Source organism: Phyllobates terribilis, unplaced genomic scaffold (genome assembly GCF_046119375.1).
Source record: "Phyllobates terribilis strain yellow unplaced genomic scaffold, ASM4611937v1 Scaffold_12__6_contigs__length_324123572, whole genome shotgun sequence".
NCBI lineage: Eukaryota > Metazoa > Chordata > Amphibia > Anura > Dendrobatidae > Phyllobates > Phyllobates terribilis.
This window is the reverse complement of record NW_027362772.1, coordinates 308,700,165-308,722,829: the sequence shown is the minus strand read 5'-3', so window position 1 is coordinate 308,722,829 and position 22,665 is coordinate 308,700,165. Positions and strand designations below refer to the sequence as shown.

Genomic DNA, 22,665 nt, shown 5'->3' with positions numbered 1-22,665 from the left:
GAATACAGGAGCGGGTCTGGGAATACGGCCCCCAGAAGGCGGGAGGAACAGGCTAGGAGCGTGTTCAGACAGGACAGACAAGATACAGGAACGGATCTAGGTAATCGGCCCCTAGAAGGCGGGAGGAACAGGCTAGGAGCGTGTTCAGACAGGCCTGGAAATACAGCCTCCAGGATAGGCAGACAAGAGAACACAGACAGGACTCAGTTCAGACACAGGAACTGATACCGCAAGGCAGGAGACATAGACAGGACTCAGTTCAGACACGGGAACTGATACCGCAAGGCAGGAGACAAAGACAGGACTCAGTTCAGACACGGGAACTGATACCGCAAGGCAGGAGACATAGACAGGACTCAGTTCAGACACGGGAACTGATACCGCAAGGCAGGAGACATAGACAGGACTCAGTTCAGACACGGGAACTGATACCGCAAGGCAGGAGACATAGACAGGACTCAGTTCAGACACGGGAACTGATACCGCAAGGCAGGAGACATAGACAGGACTCAGTTCAGACACAGGAACTGATACCGCAAGGCAGGAGACAAAGACAGGACTCAGTTCAGACACGGGAACTGATACCGCAAGGCAGGAGACATAGACAGGACTCAGTTCAGACACGGGAACTGATACCGCAAGGCAGGTAACATAGACAGGACCTGGCATGTCAGAGACAAAAGCCAACTGACAGGGCAAGATGCTCAGGCATCAGTCAATTAGGGCAGCTGATTTAAATACCAGGTGATAGACAGCAATAGGCTGAGGACGCACAAGGGGTGTGCCTGCAGCAGGTACAAAAAGCAGGAAGTGATCGGGCGCCGCCCTTAAGCAGCAGACACAGAAGCAAACAGACAGCATGGAGGGAAGCCAGAGAGACATTCTGGACTGGAGATCAAGTGCGCGCTCTTGCACAGTGGGAGATGGACCACTATGCAAGGACGCCGCCAGGTATGTTACAAGGGGCAAAATAACTGCCCATGAACTGAGGAAAATCAAGCGTGAAGCTGCCAAGATGCCATTCGCCACCAGTTTTGCCATATTTCAGAGCTGCAACGTTACTGGAGTATCAAAAAGCACAAGGTGTGCGATACTCAGGGACATGGCCAAGGTAAGGAAGGCTGAAAAACCACCACCTATGAACAAGAAACATAAGATAAAACGTCAAGAATGGACCAAGAAATATCTTAAGACTGATTTCTCAAAGGTTTTATGGACTGATGAAATGAGAGTGACTCTTGATGGGCCAGATGGATGGGCCAGAGGCTGGATCAGTAAAGGGCAGAGAGCTCCACTCCGACTGAGACGCCAGCAAGGTGGAGGTGGGGTACTGGTATGGGCTGGTATCATCAAAGATGAACTTGTGGGACCTTTTCGGGTTGAGGAGGGAGTGAAGCTCAACTCCCAGACCTACTGCTAGTTTCTGGAAGACAACTTCTTCAAGCAGTGGTACAGGAAGAAGTCAGTATCGTTCAAGAAAAACATGATTTTCATGCAGGACAATGCTCCATCACATGCATCCAACTACTCCACAGCGTGGCTGGCCAGTAAAGGTCTAAAAGAAGAAAAAATAATGACATGGTCCCCTTGTTCACCTGATCTGAACCCCATAGAGAACCTGTGGTCCACCATAAAATGTGAGATCTACAGGGAGGGAAAACAGTACACCTCTGGGAGCAGTGTCTGAGAGGCTGTGGTGAGATCTACAGGGAGGGAAAACAGTACACCTCTGGGAGCAGTGTCTGGGAGGCTGTGGTGAGATCTACAGGGAGGGAAAACAGTACACCTCTGGGAGCAGTGTCTGGGAGGCTGTGATGGCTGCTGCACGCAATGGTGATCGAAAACAGATCAAGCAACTGACAGAATCTATGGATGGAAGGCTGCTGAGTGTCATCATAAAGAAAGGGGGCTATATTCATCACTAATTTTTTTGGTTTTTGTTTTTGCATATCAGAAATGTTTATTTCTAAATTTTGTGCACTGATATTGGTTTACCTGGTGAAAATAAACAAGTGAGATGGGATTATATTTGATTTTCATTAAGTTGCCTAATAATTCTGCACAGTAATAGTTACCTGCACAAACAGATATCCTCCTAAGATAGCCAAATCTAAAAAAAAAAACACTCCAACTTCCAAAAATATTAAGCTTGGATATTTATGAGTCTTTTGGGTTGATTGAGAACATAGTTGTTGATCAATAATAAAAATAATCCTCTAAAATACAACCTGCCTAATAATTCTGCACACAGTGTATATGAAAACATAGGAACCAGGGTGCAGAAAAATGTCAGCAGCTGGAACAGAAGCAGTTTGTTCACCGAAGGGCTGGAGAGCGGCACAATAATGAGGGTCTGCAGGAGCAGTGACGCACGGTGGAGGGCCCTGCAAGTTTGTGGCTCCAGCAACTGGAGTTGTGGATTTGGTCAGGATTAATGATGTCCTAATGCTGAGAAATTCAGGAGCTACTTATCCATCATGCAATACCATCAAGGAGGCGTCTGATCTGCTCCAAATTTATTCTTCATCCGGACAATGACCCCCAAAATCCAGCCAATTTAATTGAGAACGAGTCCTGGAAGTGATGATCCGGCCCCACATCATCCCGTCTATCTGGGATCACATGAAGAGACAGAAGGATCCGCACAAGCCTCATACACAGAAGACCTGGGGTGACAAGAGACCTAGAAGTGATAAAGGCAATGGGTGGTAACCAGATACTGGTAATGGAGGTGACGGGTGGTCACCAGATACTGATGATGGAGGCGACGGGCGGTCTCCAGATACTGATGATAGAGGCGACGGGCGGTCTCCAGTTACTGATGATGGAGGCGACGGGCTGTCACCAGATGCCAATGATGGAGGTGATGGGCGGTCACTAGATACTGATAATTGAGGCGATGGGTGGTCTCCATATACTAATGATGGAGGCGACAAGCTGTCACCAGGTGCTGATGATGGAGGTGATGGGCTGTCACCAGATACTGATGATGGAGGTCATGGGCTGTCACCAGATACTGATGATGGCGGTGACGGACGGTCACCAGATACTGATGCTGGAGGTGACGGGTGGTCACCAGATACTGATGATGGAGGTCATGGGCTGTCACCAGATACTGATGATGGCGGTGACGGGTGGTCACCAGATACTGATGATGGCGGTGACGGGTGGTCACCAGATACTGATGCTGGAGGTGACGGGCGGCCACTAGATACTGATGATGGAGACGACCAGGTGGTCTTCAGAGACTGATAGGATTCACATTTCTCTTTTCTTCATTCACTTTACGTTTAGTTAGTTGATCAAATCATAGACTATTAACTCTTCTATTTTTGAAAGCTTCTCAGTTTGTAGCATTATTTTCACACCATTATTTTACACAGTTCTGTACATACAATGAGATCTCTGGAAGGAAAAGCCCTGTAGGGCCACATTTCATAGCGGAGCGGCAGAGAGAGTCCATAGATTTCTATAGACAGTGTTGCGTAATACAGCTGAGGGTGTGAAGTCTTCCTCTGACCTCTATGGGCAGCTTTAAGAATTATTTTCTTCTGTCCTTTGTATATATTTAAGCAGCTTCATGAAAACCAAAATTAATTACCTGAAATGCTGAAATTAAAGTCACGCTGGATAAACTGATTGCGTATTCCAAGCAAATATAGGGGAGAGCTGAGAAAAAAAGATGGGATTTTTGGCCATGAATATTCAGTGCTGAAGCTTGATATTCCTATTATATCATAAGAGGGAGAGGTAACTTTGTGCATTTGTGTCAGCAATGGTTTCATGTGAGGATCTGCAGCCTGGAGAGCCCATGTTATAGCAGAGCAGAGGGATCTGCAGCCTGGAGAGCCCATGTTATAGCAGAGCAGAGGGATCTGCAGCCTGGAGAGCCCATGTTATAGCAGAGCAGAGGTATCTGCAGCCTGGAGAGCCCATATTCTAGCAGAGCAGAGGTATCTGCAGCCTGGAGAGCCCATGTTATAGCAGAGCAGAGGGATCTGCAGCCTGGAGAGCCCATGTTATAGCAGAGCAGACGAATCTGCAGCCTGGAGAGCCCATATTCTAGCAGAGCAGAGGGATCTGCAGCCTGGAGAGCCCATATTCTAGCAGAGCAGAGGGATCTGCAGCCTGGAGAGCCCATGTTATAGCAGAGCAGAGGGATCTGCAGCCTGGAGAGCCCATGTTATAGCAGAGCAGAGAGATCTGCAGCCTGGAGAGCCCATGTTATAGCAGAGCAGAGGGATCTGCAGCCTGGAGAGCCCATGTTATAGCAGAGCAGAGGGATCTGCAGCCTGGAGAGCCCATGTTATAGCAGAGCAGAGGGATCTGCAGCCTGGAGAGCCCATGTTATAGCAGAGAAGAGGGATCTGCAGCCTGGAAAGCCCATGTTATAGCAGAGAAGAGGGATCTGCAGCCTGGAAAGCCCATGTTATAGCAGAGCAGCGGTATCTGCAGCCTGGAGAGCCCATTTTATAGCAGAGCAGAGGGATCTGCGGCCTGGAGAGCCCATGTTATAGCAGAGCAGAGGGATCTGCAGCCTGGAGAGCCCATGTTATAGTAGAGCAGAGGGATCTGCAGCCTGGAGAGCCCATGTTATAGTAGAGCAGAGGGATCTGCAGCCTGGAGAGCCCTTGTTATAGCAGAGGAGAGGAATCTGCAGCCTGGAGAGCCCATGTTATAGCAGAGCAGAGGGATCTGCAGCCTGAAGAGCCCATGTTATAGCAGAGCAGAGGGATCTGCAGCCTGGAGAGCCCATGTTATAGCAGAGCAGAGGGATCTGCAGCCTGGAGAGCCCATGTTATAGCAGAGGAGAGGGATCTGCAGCCTGGAGAGCCCATATTATAGCTGAGCAGAGGGATCTGCAGCCTGGAGAGCCCATGTTATACCAGAGCAGAGGGATCTGCAGCCTGGAGAGCCCATGTTATAGCAGAGCAGAGGGATCTGCAGCCTGGAGAGCCCATGTTATAGCAGAGCAGAGGGATCTGCAGCCTGGAGAGCCCATATTATAGCAGAGCAGAGGTATCTGCAGCCTTAAGAGCCCATGTTATAGCAGAGGAGAGAGATCTGCAGCCTGGAGAGCCCATGTTATAGCAGAGCAGAGGGATCTGCAGCCTGGAGAGTCCATGTTATAGCAGAGGAGAGGGATCTGCAGCCTGGAGAGCCCTTGTTATAGCAGAGGAGAGGGATCTGCAGCCTGGAGAGCCCATGTTATAGCTGAGCAGAGGGATCTGCAGCCTGGAGAGCCCATGTCATAGCTGAGCAGAGGGATCTGCAGCCTGAAGAGCCCATGTTATAGCAGAGCAGAGGGATCTGCAGCCTGGAGAGCCCATGTTATAGCAGAGGAGAGGGATCTGCAGCCTGGAGAGCCCATGTTATAGCAGAGCAGAGGGATCTGCAGCCTGGAGAGCCCATGTTATAGCAGAGCAGCGGTATCTGCAGCCTGGAGAGCCCATGTTATAGCAGAGCAGAGGGATCTGCGGCCTGGAGAGCCCATGTTATAGCAGAGCAGAGGGATCTGCAGCCTGGAGAGCCAATGTTATAGTAGAGCAGAGGGATCTGCAGCCTGGAGAGCCCATGTTATAGCAGAGGAGAGGAATCTGCAGCCTGGAGAGCCCATGTTATAGCAGAGCAGAGGGATCTGCAGCCTGAAGAGCCCATGTTATAGCAGAGCAGAGGGATCTGCAGCCTGGAGAGCCCATGTTATAGCAGAGGAGAGGGATCTGCAGCCTGGAGAGCCCATATTATAGCTGAGCAGAGGGATCTGCAGCCTGAAGAGCCCATGTTATAGCTGAGCAGAGGGATCTGCAGCCTGGAGAGCCCATGTTATAGCAGAGCAGAGGGATCTGCAGCCTGAAGAGCCCATGTTATAGCTGAGCAGAGGGATCTGCAGCCTGGAGAGCCCATGTTATAGCAGAGCAGAGGGATCTGCAGCCTGGAGAGCCCATATTATAGCAGAGCAGAGGTATCTGCAGCCTGAAGAGCCCATGTTATAGCAGAGGAGAGAGATCTGCAGCCTGGAGAGCCCATGTTATAGCAGAGCAGAGGGATCTGCAGCCTGGAGAGCCCATGTTATAGCAGAGGAGAGGGATCTGCAGCCTGGAGAGCCCTTGTTATAGCAGAGGAGAGGGATCTGCAGCCTGGAGAGCCCATGTTATAGCTGAGCAGAGGGATCTGCAGCCTGGAGAGCCCATGTCATAGCTGAGCAGAGGGATCTGCAGCCTGAAGAGCCCATGTTATAGCAGAGCAGAGGGATCTGCAGCCTGGAGAGCCCATGTTATAGCAGAGGAGAGGGATCTGCAGCCTGGAGAGCCCATGTTATAGCAGAACAGAGGGATCTGCAGCCTGGAGAGCCCATGTTATAGCAGAGCAGAGGGATCTGCAGCCTGGAGAGCCCATATTCTAGCAGAGCAGAGGGATCTGCAGCCTGGAGAGCCCATGTTATAGCAGAGCAGAGGGATCTGCAGCCTGGAGAGCCCATGTTATAGCAGAGCAGAGGGATCTGCAGCCTGGAGAGCCCATGTTATAGCAGAGCAGAGGGATCTGCAGCCTGGAGAGCCCATGTTATAGCTGAGCAGAGGGATCTGCAGCCTGGAGAGCCCATGTTATAGCAGAGAAGAGGGATCTGCAGCCTGGAAAGCCCATGTTATAGCAGAGCAGCGGTATCTGCAGCCTGGAGAGCCCATGTTATAGCAGAGCAGAGGGATCTGCGGCCTGGAGAGCCCATGTTATAGCAGAGCAGAGGGATCTGCAGCCTGGAGAGCCCATGTTATAGTAGAGCAGAGGGATCTGCAGCCTGGAGAGCCCATGTTATAGTAGAGCAGAGGGATCTGCAGCCTGGAGAGCCCATGTTATAGCAGAGGAGAGGAATCTGCAGCCTGGAGAGCCCATGTTATAGCAGAGCAGAGGGATCTGCAGCCTGAAGAGCCCATGTTATAGCAGAGCAGAGGGATCTGCAGCCTGGAGAGCCCATGTTATAGCAGAGCAGAGGGATCTGCAGCCTGGAGAGCCCATGTTATAGCAGAGGAGAGGGATCTGCAGCCTGGAGAGCCCATATTATAGCTGAGCAGAGGGATCTGCAGCCTGGAGAGCCCATGTTATAGCAGAGCAGAGGGATCTGCAGCCTGGAGAGCCCATGTTATAGCAGAGCAGAGGGATCTGCAGCCTGGAGAGCCCATGTTATAGCAGAGCAGAGGGATCTGCAGCCTGGAGAGCCCATATTATAGCAGAGCAGAGGTATCTGCAGCCTGAAGAGCCCATGTTATAGCAGAGGAGAGAGATGTGCAGCCTGGAGAGCCCATGTTATAGCAGAGCAGAGGGATCTGCAGCCTGGAGAGCCCATGTTATAGCAGAGGAGAGGGATCTGCAGCCTGGAAAGCCCTTGTTATAGCAGAGGAGAGGGATCTGCAGCCTGGAGAGCCCATGTTATAGCAGAGCAGAGGGATCTGCAGCCTGGAGAGCCCATGTTATAGTAGAGCAGAGGGATCTGCAGCCTGGAGAGCCCATGTTATAGCAGAGGAGAGGGATCTGCAGCCTGGAGAGCCCTTGTTATAGCAGAGGAGAGGGATCTGCAGCCTGGAAAGCCCATGTTATAGCTGAGCAGAGGGATCTGCAGCCTGGAGAGCCCATGTTATAGCAGAGGAGAGGGATCTGCAGCCTGGAGAGCCCATGTTATAGCAGAGCAGAGGGATCTGCAGCCTGGAGAGCCCATGTTATAGCTGAGCAGAGGGATCTGCAGCCTGGAGAGCCCATGTTATAGCAGAGCAGAGGGATCTGCAGCCTGGAGAGCCCATGTCATAGCTGAGCAGAGGGATCTGCAGCCTGGAGAGCCCATGTTATAGCTGAGCAGAGGGATCTGCAGCCTGGAGAGCCCATGTTATAGCAGAGCAGAGGGATCTGCAGCCTGGAGAGCCCATGTTATAGCAGAGGAGAGGGATCTGCAGCCTGGAGAGCCCTTGTTATAGCAGAGGAGAGGGATCTGCAGCCTGGAGAGTCCATGTTATAGCAGAGCAGAGGGATCTGCAGCCTGGAGAGCCCATGTTATAGCAGAGGAGAGGGATCTGCAGCCTGGAGAGCCCATGTTATAGCAGAGGAGAGGGATCTGCAGCCTGGAGAGCCCATGTTATAGCAGAGCAGAGGGATCTGCAGCCTGGAGAGCCCATGTTATAGCAGAGGAGAGGGATCTGCAGCCTGGAGAGCCCATGTTATAGCAGAGGAGAGGGATCTGCAGCCTGGAGAGCCCATGTTATAGCAGAGGAGAGGGATCTGCAGCCTGGAGAGCCCATGTTATAGCAGAGGAGAGGGATCTGCAGCCTGGAGAGCCCATGTTATAGCAGAGCAGAGGGATCTGCAGCCTGGAGAGCCCATGTTATAGCAGAGGAGAGGGATCTGCAGCCTGGAGAGCCCATGTTATAGCAGAGGAGAGGGATCTGCAGCCTGGAGAGCCCATGTTATAGCTGAGCAGAGGGATCTGCAGCCTGGAGAGCCCATGTTATAGCAGAGCAGAGGGATCTGCAGCCTGGAGAGCCCATGTTATAGCAGAGGAGAGGGATCTGCAGCCTGGAGAGCCCTTGTTATAGCAGAGGAGAGGGATCTGCAGCCTGGAGAGCCCATGTTATAGCAGAGCAGAGGGATCTGCAGCCTGGAGAGCCCATGTTATAGCAGAGGAGAGGGATCTGCAGCCTGGAGAGCCCATGTTATAGCAGAGGAGAGGGATCTGCAGCCTGGAGAGCCCATGTTATAGCAGAGCAGAGGGATCTGCAGCCTGGAGAGCCCATGTTATAGCAGAGGAGAGGGATCTGCAGCCTGGAGAGCCCATGTTATAGCAGAGGAGAGGGATCTGCAGCCTGGAGAGCCCTTGTTATAGCAGAGGAGAGGGATCTGCAGCCTGGAGAGCCCATGTTATAGCAGAGGAGAGGGATCTGCAGCCTGGAGAGCCCTTGTTATAGCAGAGGAGAGGGATCTGCAGCCTGGAGAGCCCATGTTATAGCAGAGGAGAGGGATCTGCAGCCTGGAGAGCCCATGTTATAGCAGAGGAGAGGGATCTGCAGCCTGGAGAGCCCATGTTATAGCAGAGCAGCGGTATCTGCAGCCTGGAGAGCCCATGTCATAGCTGAGCAGAGGGATCTGCAGCCTGGAGAGCCCATGTTATAGCAGAGCAGAGGGATCTGCAGCCTGGAGAGCCCATGTCATAGCTGAGCAGAGGGATCTGCAGCCTGGAGAGCCCATGTTATAGCAGAGCAGAGGGATCTGCAGCCTGGAGAGCCCATGTCATAGCTGAGCAGAGGGATCCGCAGCCTGAAGAGCCCATGTTATAGCAGAGCAGAGGGATCTGCAGCCTGGAGAGCCCATGTTATAGCAGAGCAGAGGGATCTGCAGCCTGGAGAGCCCATGTTATAGCAGAGGAGAGGGATCTGCAGCCTGGAGAGCCCATATTATAGCTGAGCAGAGGGATCTGCAGCCTGGAGAGCCCATGTTATAGCAGAGCAGAGGGATCTGCAGCCTGGAGAGCCCATGTTATAGCAGAGCAGAGGGATCTGCAGCCTGGAGAGCCCATGTTATAGCAGAGCAGAGGGATCTGCAGCCTGGAGAGCCCATATTATAGCAGAGCAGAGGTATCTGCAGCCTGAAGAGCCCATGTTATAGCAGAGGAGAGAGATGTGCAGCCTGGAGAGCCCATGTTATAGCAGAGCAGAGAAATCTGCAGCCTGGAGAGCCCATGTTATAGCAGAGGAGAGGGATCTGCAGCCTGGAAAGCCCTTGTTATAGCAGAGGAGAGGGATCTGCAGCCTGGAGAGCCAATGTTATAGCTGAGCAGAGGGATCTGCAGCCTGGAGAGCCCATGTTATAGCAGAGGAGAGGGATCTGCAGCCTTGAGAGCCCTTGTTATAGCAGAGGAGAGGGATCTGCAGCCTGGAGAGCCCATGTTATAGCTGAGCAGAGGGATCTGCAGCCTGGAGAGCCCATGTTATAGCAGAGGAGAGGGATCTGCAGCCTGGAGAGCCCATGTTATAGCAGAGCAGAGGGATCTGCAGCCTGGAGAGCCCATGTTATAGCTGAGCAGAGGGATCTGCAGCCTGGAGAGTCCATGTTATAGCAGAGCAGAGGGATCTGCAGCCTGGAGAGCCCATGTCATAGCTGAGCAGAGGGATCTGCAGCCTGGAGAGCCCATGTTATAGCAGAGGAGAGGGATCTGCAGCCTGGAGAGCCCTTGTTATAGCAGAGGAGAGGGATCTGCAGCCTGGAGAGCCCATGTTATAGCAGAGCAGAGGGATCTGCAGCCTGGAGAGCCCATGTTATAGCACAGGAGAGGGATCTGCAGCCTGGAGAGCCCATGTTATAGCAGAGGAGAGGGATCTGCAGCCTGGAGAGCCCATGTTATAGCAGAGGAGAGGGATCTGCAGCCTGGAGAGCCCATGTTATAGCAGAGGAGAGGGATCTGCAGCCTGGAGAGCCCATGTTACAGCAGAGGAGAGGGATCTGCAGCCTGGAGAGCCCATGTTATAGCAGAGGAGAGGGATCTGCAGCCTGGAGAGCCCATGTTATAGCAGAGCAGAGGGATCTGCAGCCTGGAGAGCCCATATTCTAGCAGAGCAGAGGTATCTGCAGCCTGGAGAGCCCATGTTATAGCAGAGCAGAGGGATCTGCAGCCTGGAGAGCCCATGTCATAGCTGAGCAGAGGGATCTGCAGCCTGGAGAGCCCATGTTATAGCAGAGGAGAGGGATCTGCAGCCTGGAGAGCCCTTGTTATAGCAGAGGAGAGGGATCTGCAGCCTGGAGAGCCCATGTTATAGCAGAGCAGAGGGATCTGCAGCCTGGAGAGCCCATGTTATAGCAGAGGAGAGGGATCTGCAGCCTGGAGAGCCCATGTTATAGCAGAGGAGAGGGATCTGCAGCCTGGAGAGCCCATGTTATAGCAGAGCAGAGAAATCTGCAGCCTGGAGAGCCCATGTTATAGCAGAGGAGAGGGATCTGCAGCCTGGAAAGCCCTTGTTATAGCAGAGGAGAGGGATCTGCAGCCTGGAGAGCCAATGTTATAGCTGAGCAGAGGGATCTGCAGCCTGGAGAGCCCATGTTATAGCAGAGGAGAGGGATCTGCAGCCTTGAGAGCCCTTGTTATAGCAGAGGAGAGGGATCTGCAGCCTGGAGAGCCCATGTTATAGCTGAGCAGAGGGATCTGCAGCCTGGAGAGCCCATGTTATAGCAGAGGAGAGGGATCTGCAGCCTGGAGAGCCCATGTTATAGCAGAGCAGAGGGATCTGCAGCCTGGAGAGCCCATGTTATAGCTGAGCAGAGGGATCTGCAGCCTGGAGAGTCCATGTTATAGCAGAGCAGAGGGATCTGCAGCCTGGAGAGCCCATGTCATAGCTGAGCAGAGGGATCTGCAGCCTGGAGAGCCCATGTTATAGCAGAGGAGAGGGATCTGCAGCCTGGAGAGCCCTTGTTATAGCAGAGGAGAGGGATCTGCAGCCTGGAGAGCCCATGTTATAGCAGAGCAGAGGGATCTGCAGCCTGGAGAGCCCATGTTATAGCACAGGAGAGGGATCTGCAGCCTGGAGAGCCCATGTTATAGCAGAGGAGAGGGATCTGCAGCCTGGAGAGCCCATGTTATAGCAGAGGAGAGGGATCTGCAGCCTGGAGAGCCCATGTTATAGCAGAGGAGAGGGATCTGCAGCCTGGAGAGCCCATGTTATAGCAGAGGAGAGGGATCTGCAGCCTGGAGAGCCCATGTTATAGCAGAGGAGAGGGATCTGCAGCCTGGAGAGCCCATGTTATAGCAGAGCAGAGGGATCTGCAGCCTGGAGAGCCCATATTCTAGCAGAGCAGAGGTATCTGCAGCCTGGAGAGCCCATGTTATAGCAGAGCAGAGGGATCTGCAGCCTGGAGAGCCCATGTCATAGCTGAGCAGAGGGATCTGCAGCCTGGAGAGCCCATGTTATAGCAGAGGAGAGGGATCTGCAGCCTGGAGAGCCCTTGTTATAGCAGAGGAGAGGGATCTGCAGCCTGGAGAGCCCATGTTATAGCAGAGCAGAGGGATCTGCAGCCTGGAGAGCCCATGTTATAGCAGAGGAGAGGGATCTGCAGCCTGGAGAGCCCATGTTATAGCAGAGGAGAGGGATCTGCAGCCTGGAGAGCCCATGTTATAGCAGAGCAGAGGGATCTGCAGCCTGGAGAGCCCATGTTATAGCAGAGGAGAGGGATCTGCAGCCTGGAGAGCCCATGTTATAGCAGAGGAGAGGGATCTGCAGCCTGGAGAGCCCTTGTTATAGCAGAGGAGAGGGATCTGCAGCCTGGAGAGCCCATGTTATAGCAGAGGAGAGGGATCTGCAGCCTGGAGAGCCCTTGTTATAGCAGAGGAGAGGGATCTGCAGCCTGGAGAGCCCATGTTATAGCAGAGGAGAGGGATCTGCAGCCTGGAGAGCCCATGTTATAGCAGAGGAGAGGGATCTGCAGCCTGGAGAGCCCATGTTATAGCAGAGCAGCGGTATCTGCAGCCTGGAGAGCCCATGTCATAGCTGAGCAGAGGGATCTGCAGCCTGGAGAGCCCATGTTATAGCAGAGCAGAGGGATCTGCAGCCTGGAGAGCCCATGTCATAGCTGAGCAGAGGGATCTGCAGCCTGGAGAGCCCATGTTATAGCAGAGCAGAGGGATCTGCAGCCTGGAGAGCCCATGTCATAGCTGAGCAGAGGGATCTGCAGCCTGAAGAGCCCATGTTATAGCAGAGCAGAGGGATCTGCAGCCTGGAGAGCCCATGTTATAGCAGAGCAGAGGGATCTGCAGCCTGGAGAGCCCATGTTATAGCAGAGCAGAGGGATCTGCAGCCTGGAGAGCCCATGTTATAGCAGAGGAGAGGGATCTGCAGCCTGGAGAGCCCATATTATAGCTGAGCAGAGGGATCTGCAGCCTGGAGAGCCCATGTTATAGCAGAGCAGAGGGATCTGCAGCCTGGAGAGCCCATGTTATAGCAGAGCAGAGGGATCTGCAGCCTGGAGAGCCCATGTTATAGCAGAGCAGAGGGATCTGCAGCCTGGAGAGCCCATATTATAGCAGAGCAGAGGTATCTGCAGCCTGAAGAGCCCATGTTATAGCAGAGGAGAGAGATGTGCAGCCTGGAGAGCCCATGTTATAGCAGAGCAGAGAAATCTGCAGCCTGGAGAGCCCATGTTATAGCAGAGGAGAGGGATCTGCAGCCTGGAAAGCCCTTGTTATAGCAGAGGAGAGGGATCTGCAGCCTGGAGAGCCAATGTTATAGCTGAGCAGAGGGATCTGCAGCCTGGAGAGCCCATGTTATAGCAGAGGAGAGGGATCTGCAGCCTTGAGAGCCCTTGTTATAGCAGAGGAGAGGGATCTGCAGCCTGGAGAGCCCATGTTATAGCTGAGCAGAGGGATCTGCAGCCTGGAGAGCCCATGTTATAGCAGAGGAGAGGGATCTGCAGCCTGGAGAGCCCATGTTATAGCAGAGCAGAGGGATCTGCAGCCTGGAGAGCCCATGTTATAGCTGAGCAGAGGGATCTGCAGCCTGGAGAGTCCATGTTATAGCAGAGCAGAGGGATCTGCAGCCTGGAGAGCCCATGTCATAGCTGAGCAGAGGGATCTGCAGCCTGGAGAGCCCATGTTATAGCAGAGGAGAGGGATCTGCAGCCTGGAGAGCCCTTGTTATAGCAGAGGAGAGGGATCTGCAGCCTGGAGAGCCCATGTTATAGCAGAGCAGAGGGATCTGCAGCCTGGAGAGCCCATGTTATAGCACAGGAGAGGGATCTGCAGCCTGGAGAGCCCATGTTATAGCAGAGGAGAGGGATCTGCAGCCTGGAGAGCCCATGTTATAGCAGAGGAGAGGGATCTGCAGCCTGGAGAGCCCATGTTATAGCAGAGGAGAGGGATCTGCAGCCTGGAGAGCCCATGTTATAGCAGAGGAGAGGGATCTGCAGCCTGGAGAGCCCATGTTATAGCAGAGGAGAGGGATCTGCAGCCTGGAGAGCCCATGTTATAGCAGAGCAGAGGGATCTGCAGCCTGGAGAGCCCATGTTATAGCAGAGCAGAGGGATCTGCAGCCTGGAGAGCCCATGTCATAGCTGAGCAGAGGGATCTGCAGCCTGGAGAGCCCATGTCATAGCTGAGCAGAGGGATCTGCAGCCTGGAGAGCCCTTGTTATAGCAGAGGAGAGGGATCTGCAGCCTGGAGAGCCCATGTCATAGCTGAGCAGAGGGATCTGCAGCCTGGAGAGCCCATGTTATAGCAGAGGAGAGGGATCTGCAGCCTGGAGAGCCCATGTTATAGCAGAGCAGAGGGATCTGCAGCCTGGAGAGCCCATGTTATAGCAGAGGAGAGGGATCTGCAGCCTGGAGAGCCCATGTTATAGCTGAGCAGAGGGATCTGCAGCCTGGAGAGCCCATGTTATAGCAGAGCAGAGGGATCTGCAGCCTGGAGAGCCCATGTTATAGCAGAGGAGAGGGATCTGCAGCCTGGAGAGCCCTTGTTATAGCAGAGGAGAGGGATCTGCAGCCTGGAGAGCCCATGTTATAGCAGAGCAGAGGGATCTGCAGCCTGGAGAGCCCATGTTATAGCAGAGGAGAGGGATCTGCAGCCTGGAGAGCCCATGTCATAGCTGAGCAGAGGGATCTGCAGCCTGGAGAGCCCATGTTATAGCAGAGGAGAGGGATCTGCAGCCTGGAGAGCCCTTGTTATTGCAGAGGAGAGGGATCTGCAGCCTGGAGAGCCCATGTTATAGCAGAGGAGAGGGATCTGCAGCCTGGAGAGCCCTTGTTATAGCAGAGGAGAGGGATCTGCAGCCTGGAGAGCCCATGTTATAGCAGAGGAGAGGGATCTGCAGCCTGGAGAGCCCATGTTATAGCAGAGGAAAGGGATCTGCAGCCTGGAGAGCCCATGTCATAGCTGAGCAGAGGGATCTGCAGCCTGGAGAGCCCATGTTATAGCAGAGCAGAGGGATCTGCAGCTTGGAGAGCCCATGTTATAGCAGAGCAGAGGGATCTGCAGCCTGGAGAGCCCATGTCATAGCTGAGCAGAGGGATCTGCAGCCTGAAGAGCCCATGTTATAGCAGAGCAGAGGGATCTGCAGCCTGGAGAGCCCATGTTATAGCAGAGCAGAGGGATCTGCAGCCTGGAGAGCCCATGTTATAGTAGAGGAGAGGGATCTGCAGCCTGGAGAGCCCATGTTATAGCAGAGGAGAGGGATCTGCAGCCTGGAGAGCCCATGTCATAGCTGAGCAGAGGGATCTGCAGCCTGGAGAGCCCATGTTATAGCAGAGGAGAGGGATCTGCAGCCTGGAGAGCCCATGTCATAGCTGAGCAGAGGGATCTGCAGCCTGCACTCATCCGGGCATTTCCAGCAGGACTGACTGTATCGTGCTGATCTGCAGGACCTTCTCCTCCTTCTGCAGCCTCCTCTCATCTGCTGGGGGGGATGCAGCACTGCATGGCCAGGAGAGGGGCTGCGTGCCCCCCCCCCCCCCCCCTAGGGATCATTATTAATCCAATAATTAAACATTTATTGGTGGCAGCACCTGGTTTCTGCCTTTGCTATCAGCCCCCCAGGGGACCCTCCCTCCGCAGCATCAGTGGAGTCAGTACAGAGGGAGGAGAGAAGAGATCAGGAGGCTGAAGCTCGCACACATCCAAAGTTATTCCGCAGGATTCCTGGCGGATGCCTGGACATGCTGCTACCGAGCAGGAAAAAGGGGGGCCCCTTCTCATCTGATAGCTCCTATTAACTGGGGGCCCCTCTGCTGGTGATCCATCCTCCATAGAGGAAATCAGGACAATCCTTATTCTTTAAAATTTGGGGGGAGCCCTTGTTTACGAGAAAGTGGGGTGTGCTTTTTTTTTATTTCCAGCCATAAACCTCCAGTAAAGAGGTTCTTTTGTCTCCCCCCCCCCCTACAGATTGCAAAAAAGAGGAGAAAGAGGGGTGCATCTGAGCCCCCCGGGGTGCACTGCAGACACCATGCTGCGCTACCTGCTGAAGACCCTCCTGCAGATGAACCTCTTTGCAGACTCTATTCCTGGAGAAAACTCCAATTCCACAGACTTATTCTACCAATTTAACGCCTCCTTTCCCGGCTTCAATGGAACTTTGTTCGATTTCAGTAACCTGACCAGCTTCAACGGTAGGTCGCCTTCTTCTTTGTGTTTTTTTTTTTGGGGGGGATGTAAGTCTGGGGTACCCCACATTAGATAAGCAGATAAGCATGCTCTTCTATTCTCCAGGTGCTTTATACAACAATGGTAGTAAATTGTGACAAAATCAAGATTAGAATAACTGTGGTTACGTGAAATCTGTGTCCACAGCCGCGTCTTCATAAAGTGTCCATAAATAAGGTGAAATCTGCCGACTGATGGCGACATGGCGTGAGGTACAGGGCTGAAGTTGTCATATTAACTCCATAACCCTGTATTGTGTACAATTGAGCAGAATGGGTGTTTCCTGCAGTCCTATGTAACACCACAGATAACACAGTGATAACTCTCTGAGTACAGATAATGTAGTAGATGTCACCTGCAGTCCTATGTAACACCAGAGATAACACAGTGATAACTCTCTGAGTACAGATAATGTAGTAGATGTCACCTGCAGTCCTATGTAACACCACAGAAAACACAGTGATAACTCTGAGTACAGATAATGTAGTAGATGTCACCTGCAGTCCTATGTAACACCACAGATAACACAGTGATATCTCTCTGAGTACAGATAATGTAGTAGATGTCACCTGCAGTCCTATGTAACACTACAGAACACAGTGATAACTCTCTGAGTACAGATAATGTAGTAGATGTCACCTGCAGTCCTATGTAACACCACAGATAACACAGTGATAACTCTCTGAGTACAGATAATGTAGTAGATGTCACCTGCAGTCCTATGTAACACCACAGATAACACAGTGATATCTCTCTGAGTACAGATAATGTAGTAGATGTCACCTGCAGTCCTATGTAACACCACAGATAACACAGTGATAACTCTCTGAGTACAGATAATGTAGTAGATGTCACCTGCAGTCCTATGTAACACCACAGATAACAGTGATATCTCTCTGAGTACAGATAATGTAGTAGATGTCACCTGCAGTCCTATGTAACACCACAGATAACACAGTGATGACTCTCTGAGTACAGATAATGTAGTAGATGTCACCTGCAGTCCTATGTAACACCACAGATAACACAGTGATGACTCTCTGAGTACAGATAATGTAGTAGATGTCACCTGCAGTCCTATGTAACACCACAGATAACACAGTGATAACTCTCTGAGTACAGATAATGTAGTAGATGTCACCTGCAGTCCTATGTAACACCATAGATAACACAGTGATACCTCTCTGAGTACAGATAATGTAGTAGATGTCACCTGCAGTCCTATGTAACACCACAGATAACACAGTGATAACTCTCTGAGTACAGATAATGTAGTAGATGTCACCTGCAGTCCTATGTAACACCACAGATAACACAGTGATAACTCTCTGAGTACAGATAATGTAGTAGATGTCACCTGCAGTCCTATGTAACACCACAGATAACACAGTGATAACTCTCTGAGTACAGATGATGTAGTAGATGTCACCTGCAGTCCTATGTAACACCACAGATAACACAGTGATAACTCTCTGAGTACAGATAATGTAGTAGATGTCACATGCAGTCCTATGTAACACCACAGATAACACAGTGATAACTCTCTGAGTACAGATAATGTAGTAGACGTCACCTGCAGTCCTATGTAACACCACAGATAACACAGTGATAACTCTCTGAGTACAGATAATGTAGTAGATGTCACCTGCAGTCCTATGTAACACCACAGATAACACAGTGATAACTCTCTGAGTACAGATAATGTAGTAGATGTCACCTGCAGTCCTATGTAACACCACAGATAACACAGTGATGACTCTCTGAGTACAGATAATGTAGTAGATGTCACCTGCAGTCCTATGTAAGTTGTACTTTCTACTTGTCTACATGGCAGCACAGGTGCGGGCAGACATTGCCTCGCTTTCGCTGGTCACTTTCCTTGGACTCTTGTACATGGCGGCATGCCGTCTCTGCCTTGTGATGGCGGAGGATTATTCTACACTATGTAGTGTACGGTTCCGCTCTGACGTTTCGCCGCTGTGATCATGTGACTGCTGTACCATATCACCAGGATACGTTGTGAGTGCGCTTTGCGCAGCGGAGCCGTGTCTGCGCTCGCTGATTGCTGTTGCGTCACCTGGAGGCGTCACGTGTGTTGTCCTGAACCACGTGTGTGTCGGCGTGTAGTGGGAGGGTCCGGGGGGGGGGGGGCAGTAATCGCTTTCCCACCTTTATCTCTAGGACGAGGCGCGCACAGTTACTCTGATTCTGGGATTTATTCTGGTCGTCATCTTTCGTCCCTCCACCAGTCATTTCTCGGGTTATTTGGAGGCAGTTCTACATTTTTAGCTTTTGGTTTTGCTTCTTCTGAATCATCAGGACCCAAAAATCTAAGATTATTTCATAGTCATTTGGTATCAGAAGTCCCATGTATGAGCCATAACCCAAGATACTGCCTCCAAAAAATCCGGTTTTCCTGAGATTTTGCTGCGTTTTTTTTAATGCGGTTTTGTCAGTGATCGTTTGTCTCTTGTGCTGATAAGGTTTTTAGTGGCCAAAAAAATTACCTAATTCAATTTCCCCAGGTTTTGCCACCTAAAATGCAGCAAAACCTGAACCCTGCATTTTTCCGGCGTTTTTTTTTTTTCCACCACTCATTGCTTTCAATCGGTGAAAAACACTGAAAGAAGTGACGTGCTGCATTTTGCAAAAAAAAACAAAATTTTGAACAAAATACCGTGGACAGAAAAATCAAGGTGTGTGCAGGAGATGAATGACATCTCATAGACTTTGCTGGTACTGTAAAACACAGGTAAAAAATTGCATTACAAAACGCATCAAAAAAACACTGAAAAAATGCAACTTGTGAACATAGCCTAAGATGTTACTCAGGATGATGCCTCTTCTCTTCCCGAAATCTACTCCAAGAGGCTCCAGACATCACCGTGGGCAGTAACGCAGAGGGTGCCTCAATAGCCCCAACTAGTGGCCACCACATTAACTGCACCACCTGACCTCAGACATTTACCTCTACCCCAGCCAGCCTTGTCATAAGCTATTACTCCCTGCTATCAGCCAATACTGACTGTAGGACAGGGGAGACTGTAGGACAGAGGAGTAGAATCTATTACTCCCTGTTATCAGCCATTACTGGGGAGGTGACTGTAGGATAGGGGAGTACAATCTATGACTCCCTGGTATCAGTCATTACTGGGGAGGTGACTGTAGGATAAGGGAGCACAATCTATGACTCCCTGGTATCAGCCATTACTGGGGAGGTGACTGTAGGATAAGGGAGCACAATCTATGACTCCCTGGTATCAGCCATTACTGGGGAGGTGACTGTAGGATAAGGGAGCACAATCTATGACTCCCTGGTATCAGCCCTTACTGGGGAGGTGACTGTAGGATAGGGGAGTACAATCTATTACTCCCTGTTATCAGGCATTACTGGGGAGGTGACTGTAGGATAGGGGAGTACAATCTATTACTCCCTGTTATCAGGCATTACTAGGGAGGTGACTAGGATAGGGGAGTACAATCTATTACTCCCTGTTATCAGCCATTACTGGGGGGGGGTGACTGTAGGACAGGAGACTACAATCTATTACTCCCTGGTATCAGCCATTACTGGGGGAGGTGACTGTAGGACAGGTGACTACAATCTATTACTCCCTGGTATCAGCCATTACTGTAGATGGGTTTAGGGGTGGTTGTTGCTGCTGATATTAGGGTGTCTTACATCCGCACCCTTCCTCTCCATCTATATGAATCCCCCCCATCAGATCCTCTCTCTGCAGCTTGTTCCCTGGCTCTGCCCCTCTCCCCATTATCCCGTACAATGACCCCTCCATCCCTCCTCGTCTCAGACTCGGATGTGCGATCTGAGCGTGAAATTGATTTTCTTGCAGTGATTGTGCGGCGGCTGCCGGCGTTCTCTCTGTCATCTGCATTTCATCATATATACCATGTATTTCCTGCGTCCGGCCAGATCAGACGTATCCCCCAATTTACATTATAACATATTCAAAACTGTCCCCCCCCCCCCCCCAGAAATGATTATTTCTCATTCATTTATTGCTGGTAGTTTTGATTGATTTTTACTGCACTTCACAAGTTCTACGTTACTGGCGATGGGGATGAGGGATGTAACTGGATGTAAAGCAGTTCCCTTCTAATGCTGATAACTCGACTTCATGATGAGTTCCCGCTGCTTAATAAAGGGGATCATTAAACTTCATAAAGCCCCCCCAGTCTGATCAGCAAATGTGCACTGCCACCTTTATATAGCCTGCCAGTGCCCCCTGCTGGTCATGATGGGGATTACACCCCATTACTGGACTATCCTGTCAGTACTGGCCTCCGGTTACGTGATTTCCCTGTACACAATGCTACAAACACTGAGTCAGCTTGAGGATTTCCCTGGTAAATCAGCTGGATTACTGCAGTGCAGAGGCTGTCTGGTAGCACCTCTGTCTGAAGGTTTTTGCTATATAATCTGAGAGCAGCATAATATAGGGGCAGAGATCCTGATTCCAGCGATGTGTCACTTACTCAGCAGTTTGCTGTAGTTTGAATGCAATCAGTGTTTTATCAGCAGGAGATGATCACTGCAGGACTAGGTCTCACGTGCACAGCAGTCGGGATATTCTGTGTAACCCCGCCCTTACCGCGGATTGGTAGCTTGCTGCCAATCAGAAGTGTGGGCGGGATAATACACAGCTCAGCATTCTGCGCACTGCTACATCTACAGCAGAGAAAACAGGGATTCTATCAAAACTTCAGCAAGCAGCCCAGTAAGTGACACATCGCTAAAATCAGGCTCTCTGCCCCTACATCAGATCACAGAAGAAAAAAAACAGCTGACAGATTCAGTTTAAAGGGGTTGTCCAGGACTTCTGATGTTATGGATAGGTCATCAATACAGATGAATGAGGGTCCAACATCTGGCGCTCCCACCTAGTAGCTATCAGCAAGTCCTGTGGCAGGAGGACATGCAGGGTGCACAGAGCTCCCAATACTGTCTCAGATCTCATTCACTTCAATAGAAGCTGAGCTGCAGTACCGAGTGTGGCCACTAGATGGTGTACGGAGCTCTGCAGTTCTGGCTCTGGTGGGGGTCCAGGGGTCCTATTTACCTTTCCAGAGATAAAAACATGCAGAGTCATTGTGCATTGGGTGGATTTTTTTGAGTCCATTTCTGAGGACGTCTATCATTTCTGGCGAGGGCTCTGCCCACTTTTGTCTTCTCCCTTCCCTTCAATGCTATGTCTGCTGCCATGTCCTCTCTTTACAGAAACTTGAATCCTATAGCGCCTTCTGCTGGTGACAGTTATATCAGCACAGGTTACAAATAGCTACGAGCATATGCATCATACAGTAAATGTAGCATGGTGATCTGCAGTCCCATGTAATTCCAGGTGCGCTGGGTTCCATCTGCATGTACCCTATAGTATTAGTACTAGTAGTAATGTCATCGCTGGTATTATTGCCTCCTGCCTTATATTACATCTCTGCCTTTTACTCTTCATTTTAACCCCGTCAGGTCCAGAGTCGGGGCTTCGGCACTGTCTCTCTGATCGTTAACGGCTTCATTAAATCCGGCGTTTACAGCTCGGAGCGGCTGCGGATCTGAGATTAGTTGAGCTGTAATTGTGTTGCCATCGATCGACGCTCATTCCAAAGACGATCAATCGTATCATTGTGACTGCGGAGAAGTTTGTGTTCTCCGTATATCGAGTTTATATCGACAGCATATTCGATGCGGCGGCGGCTCCAGACTTTACATCTAATGTATTCTTCTCTTTTCTTGTCAGTAGTGTGAGGGTCCCAGAAATGTCCTCATCCTGCTCTCTGGGTGTCGGGGGGATTCCAGGCTGAGGCCACGTTCACACGGTCAGTATTTTACATCAGTATTTGTAAACCAAAACCAGGAGAGGAAAAGTATAATAGAAACTCGTCACCACTTCTAGATTTATCACCCTCTCCTGGTTTTGGCTTCCAAATACTGATGTAAAATACTGACTAAATACTGACCGTGTGAACGTGGCCTGAGGCTGTGATGATACAAGCGTGCACGACGCACATCACACCAGCCAGCGTAAGCGAGCGATACTCATGGCAGCACGCACTTGTTCGGTCCACTGCGCAGACAGGACACCGAGCTCCTGCAGACAGTCACCAGGTGGACGGAGCGGCGCACGCACATGAGAGTGGGAGAAGGAGAGGCGCCACTGCAGCACAGAGTATTTTTTTGGAGTGTGCTGATCTAGATGGGGTCACCATGACCGGTCTACGCACACGATGCAGAAGGACGGAGTAGCAGAAAATCACGTTTGGTTGATGTAGGTATTCTTGGACACGCTCGCTCCCTCCCGTACTCACATCCTCTCCCACTTTTTATGGTTAGCATCGGCCCTCTGATGTACTCACATCCTCTCCCACTTTTTATGGTTACCGGCGGCCCTCTGATGTACTCACATACTCTCCCACTTTTTATGGCTACCAGCGGCCCTCTGATGTACTCACATCCTCTCCCACTTTTTATGGTTAGCAGCGGCCTCTGATGT

The 22,665-nt window shown here is 51.3% G+C and overlaps 1 protein-coding gene across 2 annotated transcripts in view; it reads left to right on the top strand.

Annotated features, from left to right (window-relative positions):
• The first annotated feature begins 15,591 nt into the window (after positions 1–15,591).
• The window catches only part of ROBO3 (roundabout guidance receptor 3), a 403,271-nt gene continuing 396,197 nt past the window's right edge, over positions 15,592–22,665 (top strand). Inside the window, exon 1 of one of the 2 annotated variants that reach the window (XM_073657372.1) lies at positions 15,592–16,122. In XM_073657372.1, the coding sequence (XP_073513473.1) occupies positions 15,960–16,122 (163 nt within the window). In that variant the 5' untranslated portion in view covers positions 15,592–15,959. The remainder of the gene's footprint in view (positions 16,123–22,665) is intronic. The other variant, XM_073657370.1, reaches the window with a different exon arrangement.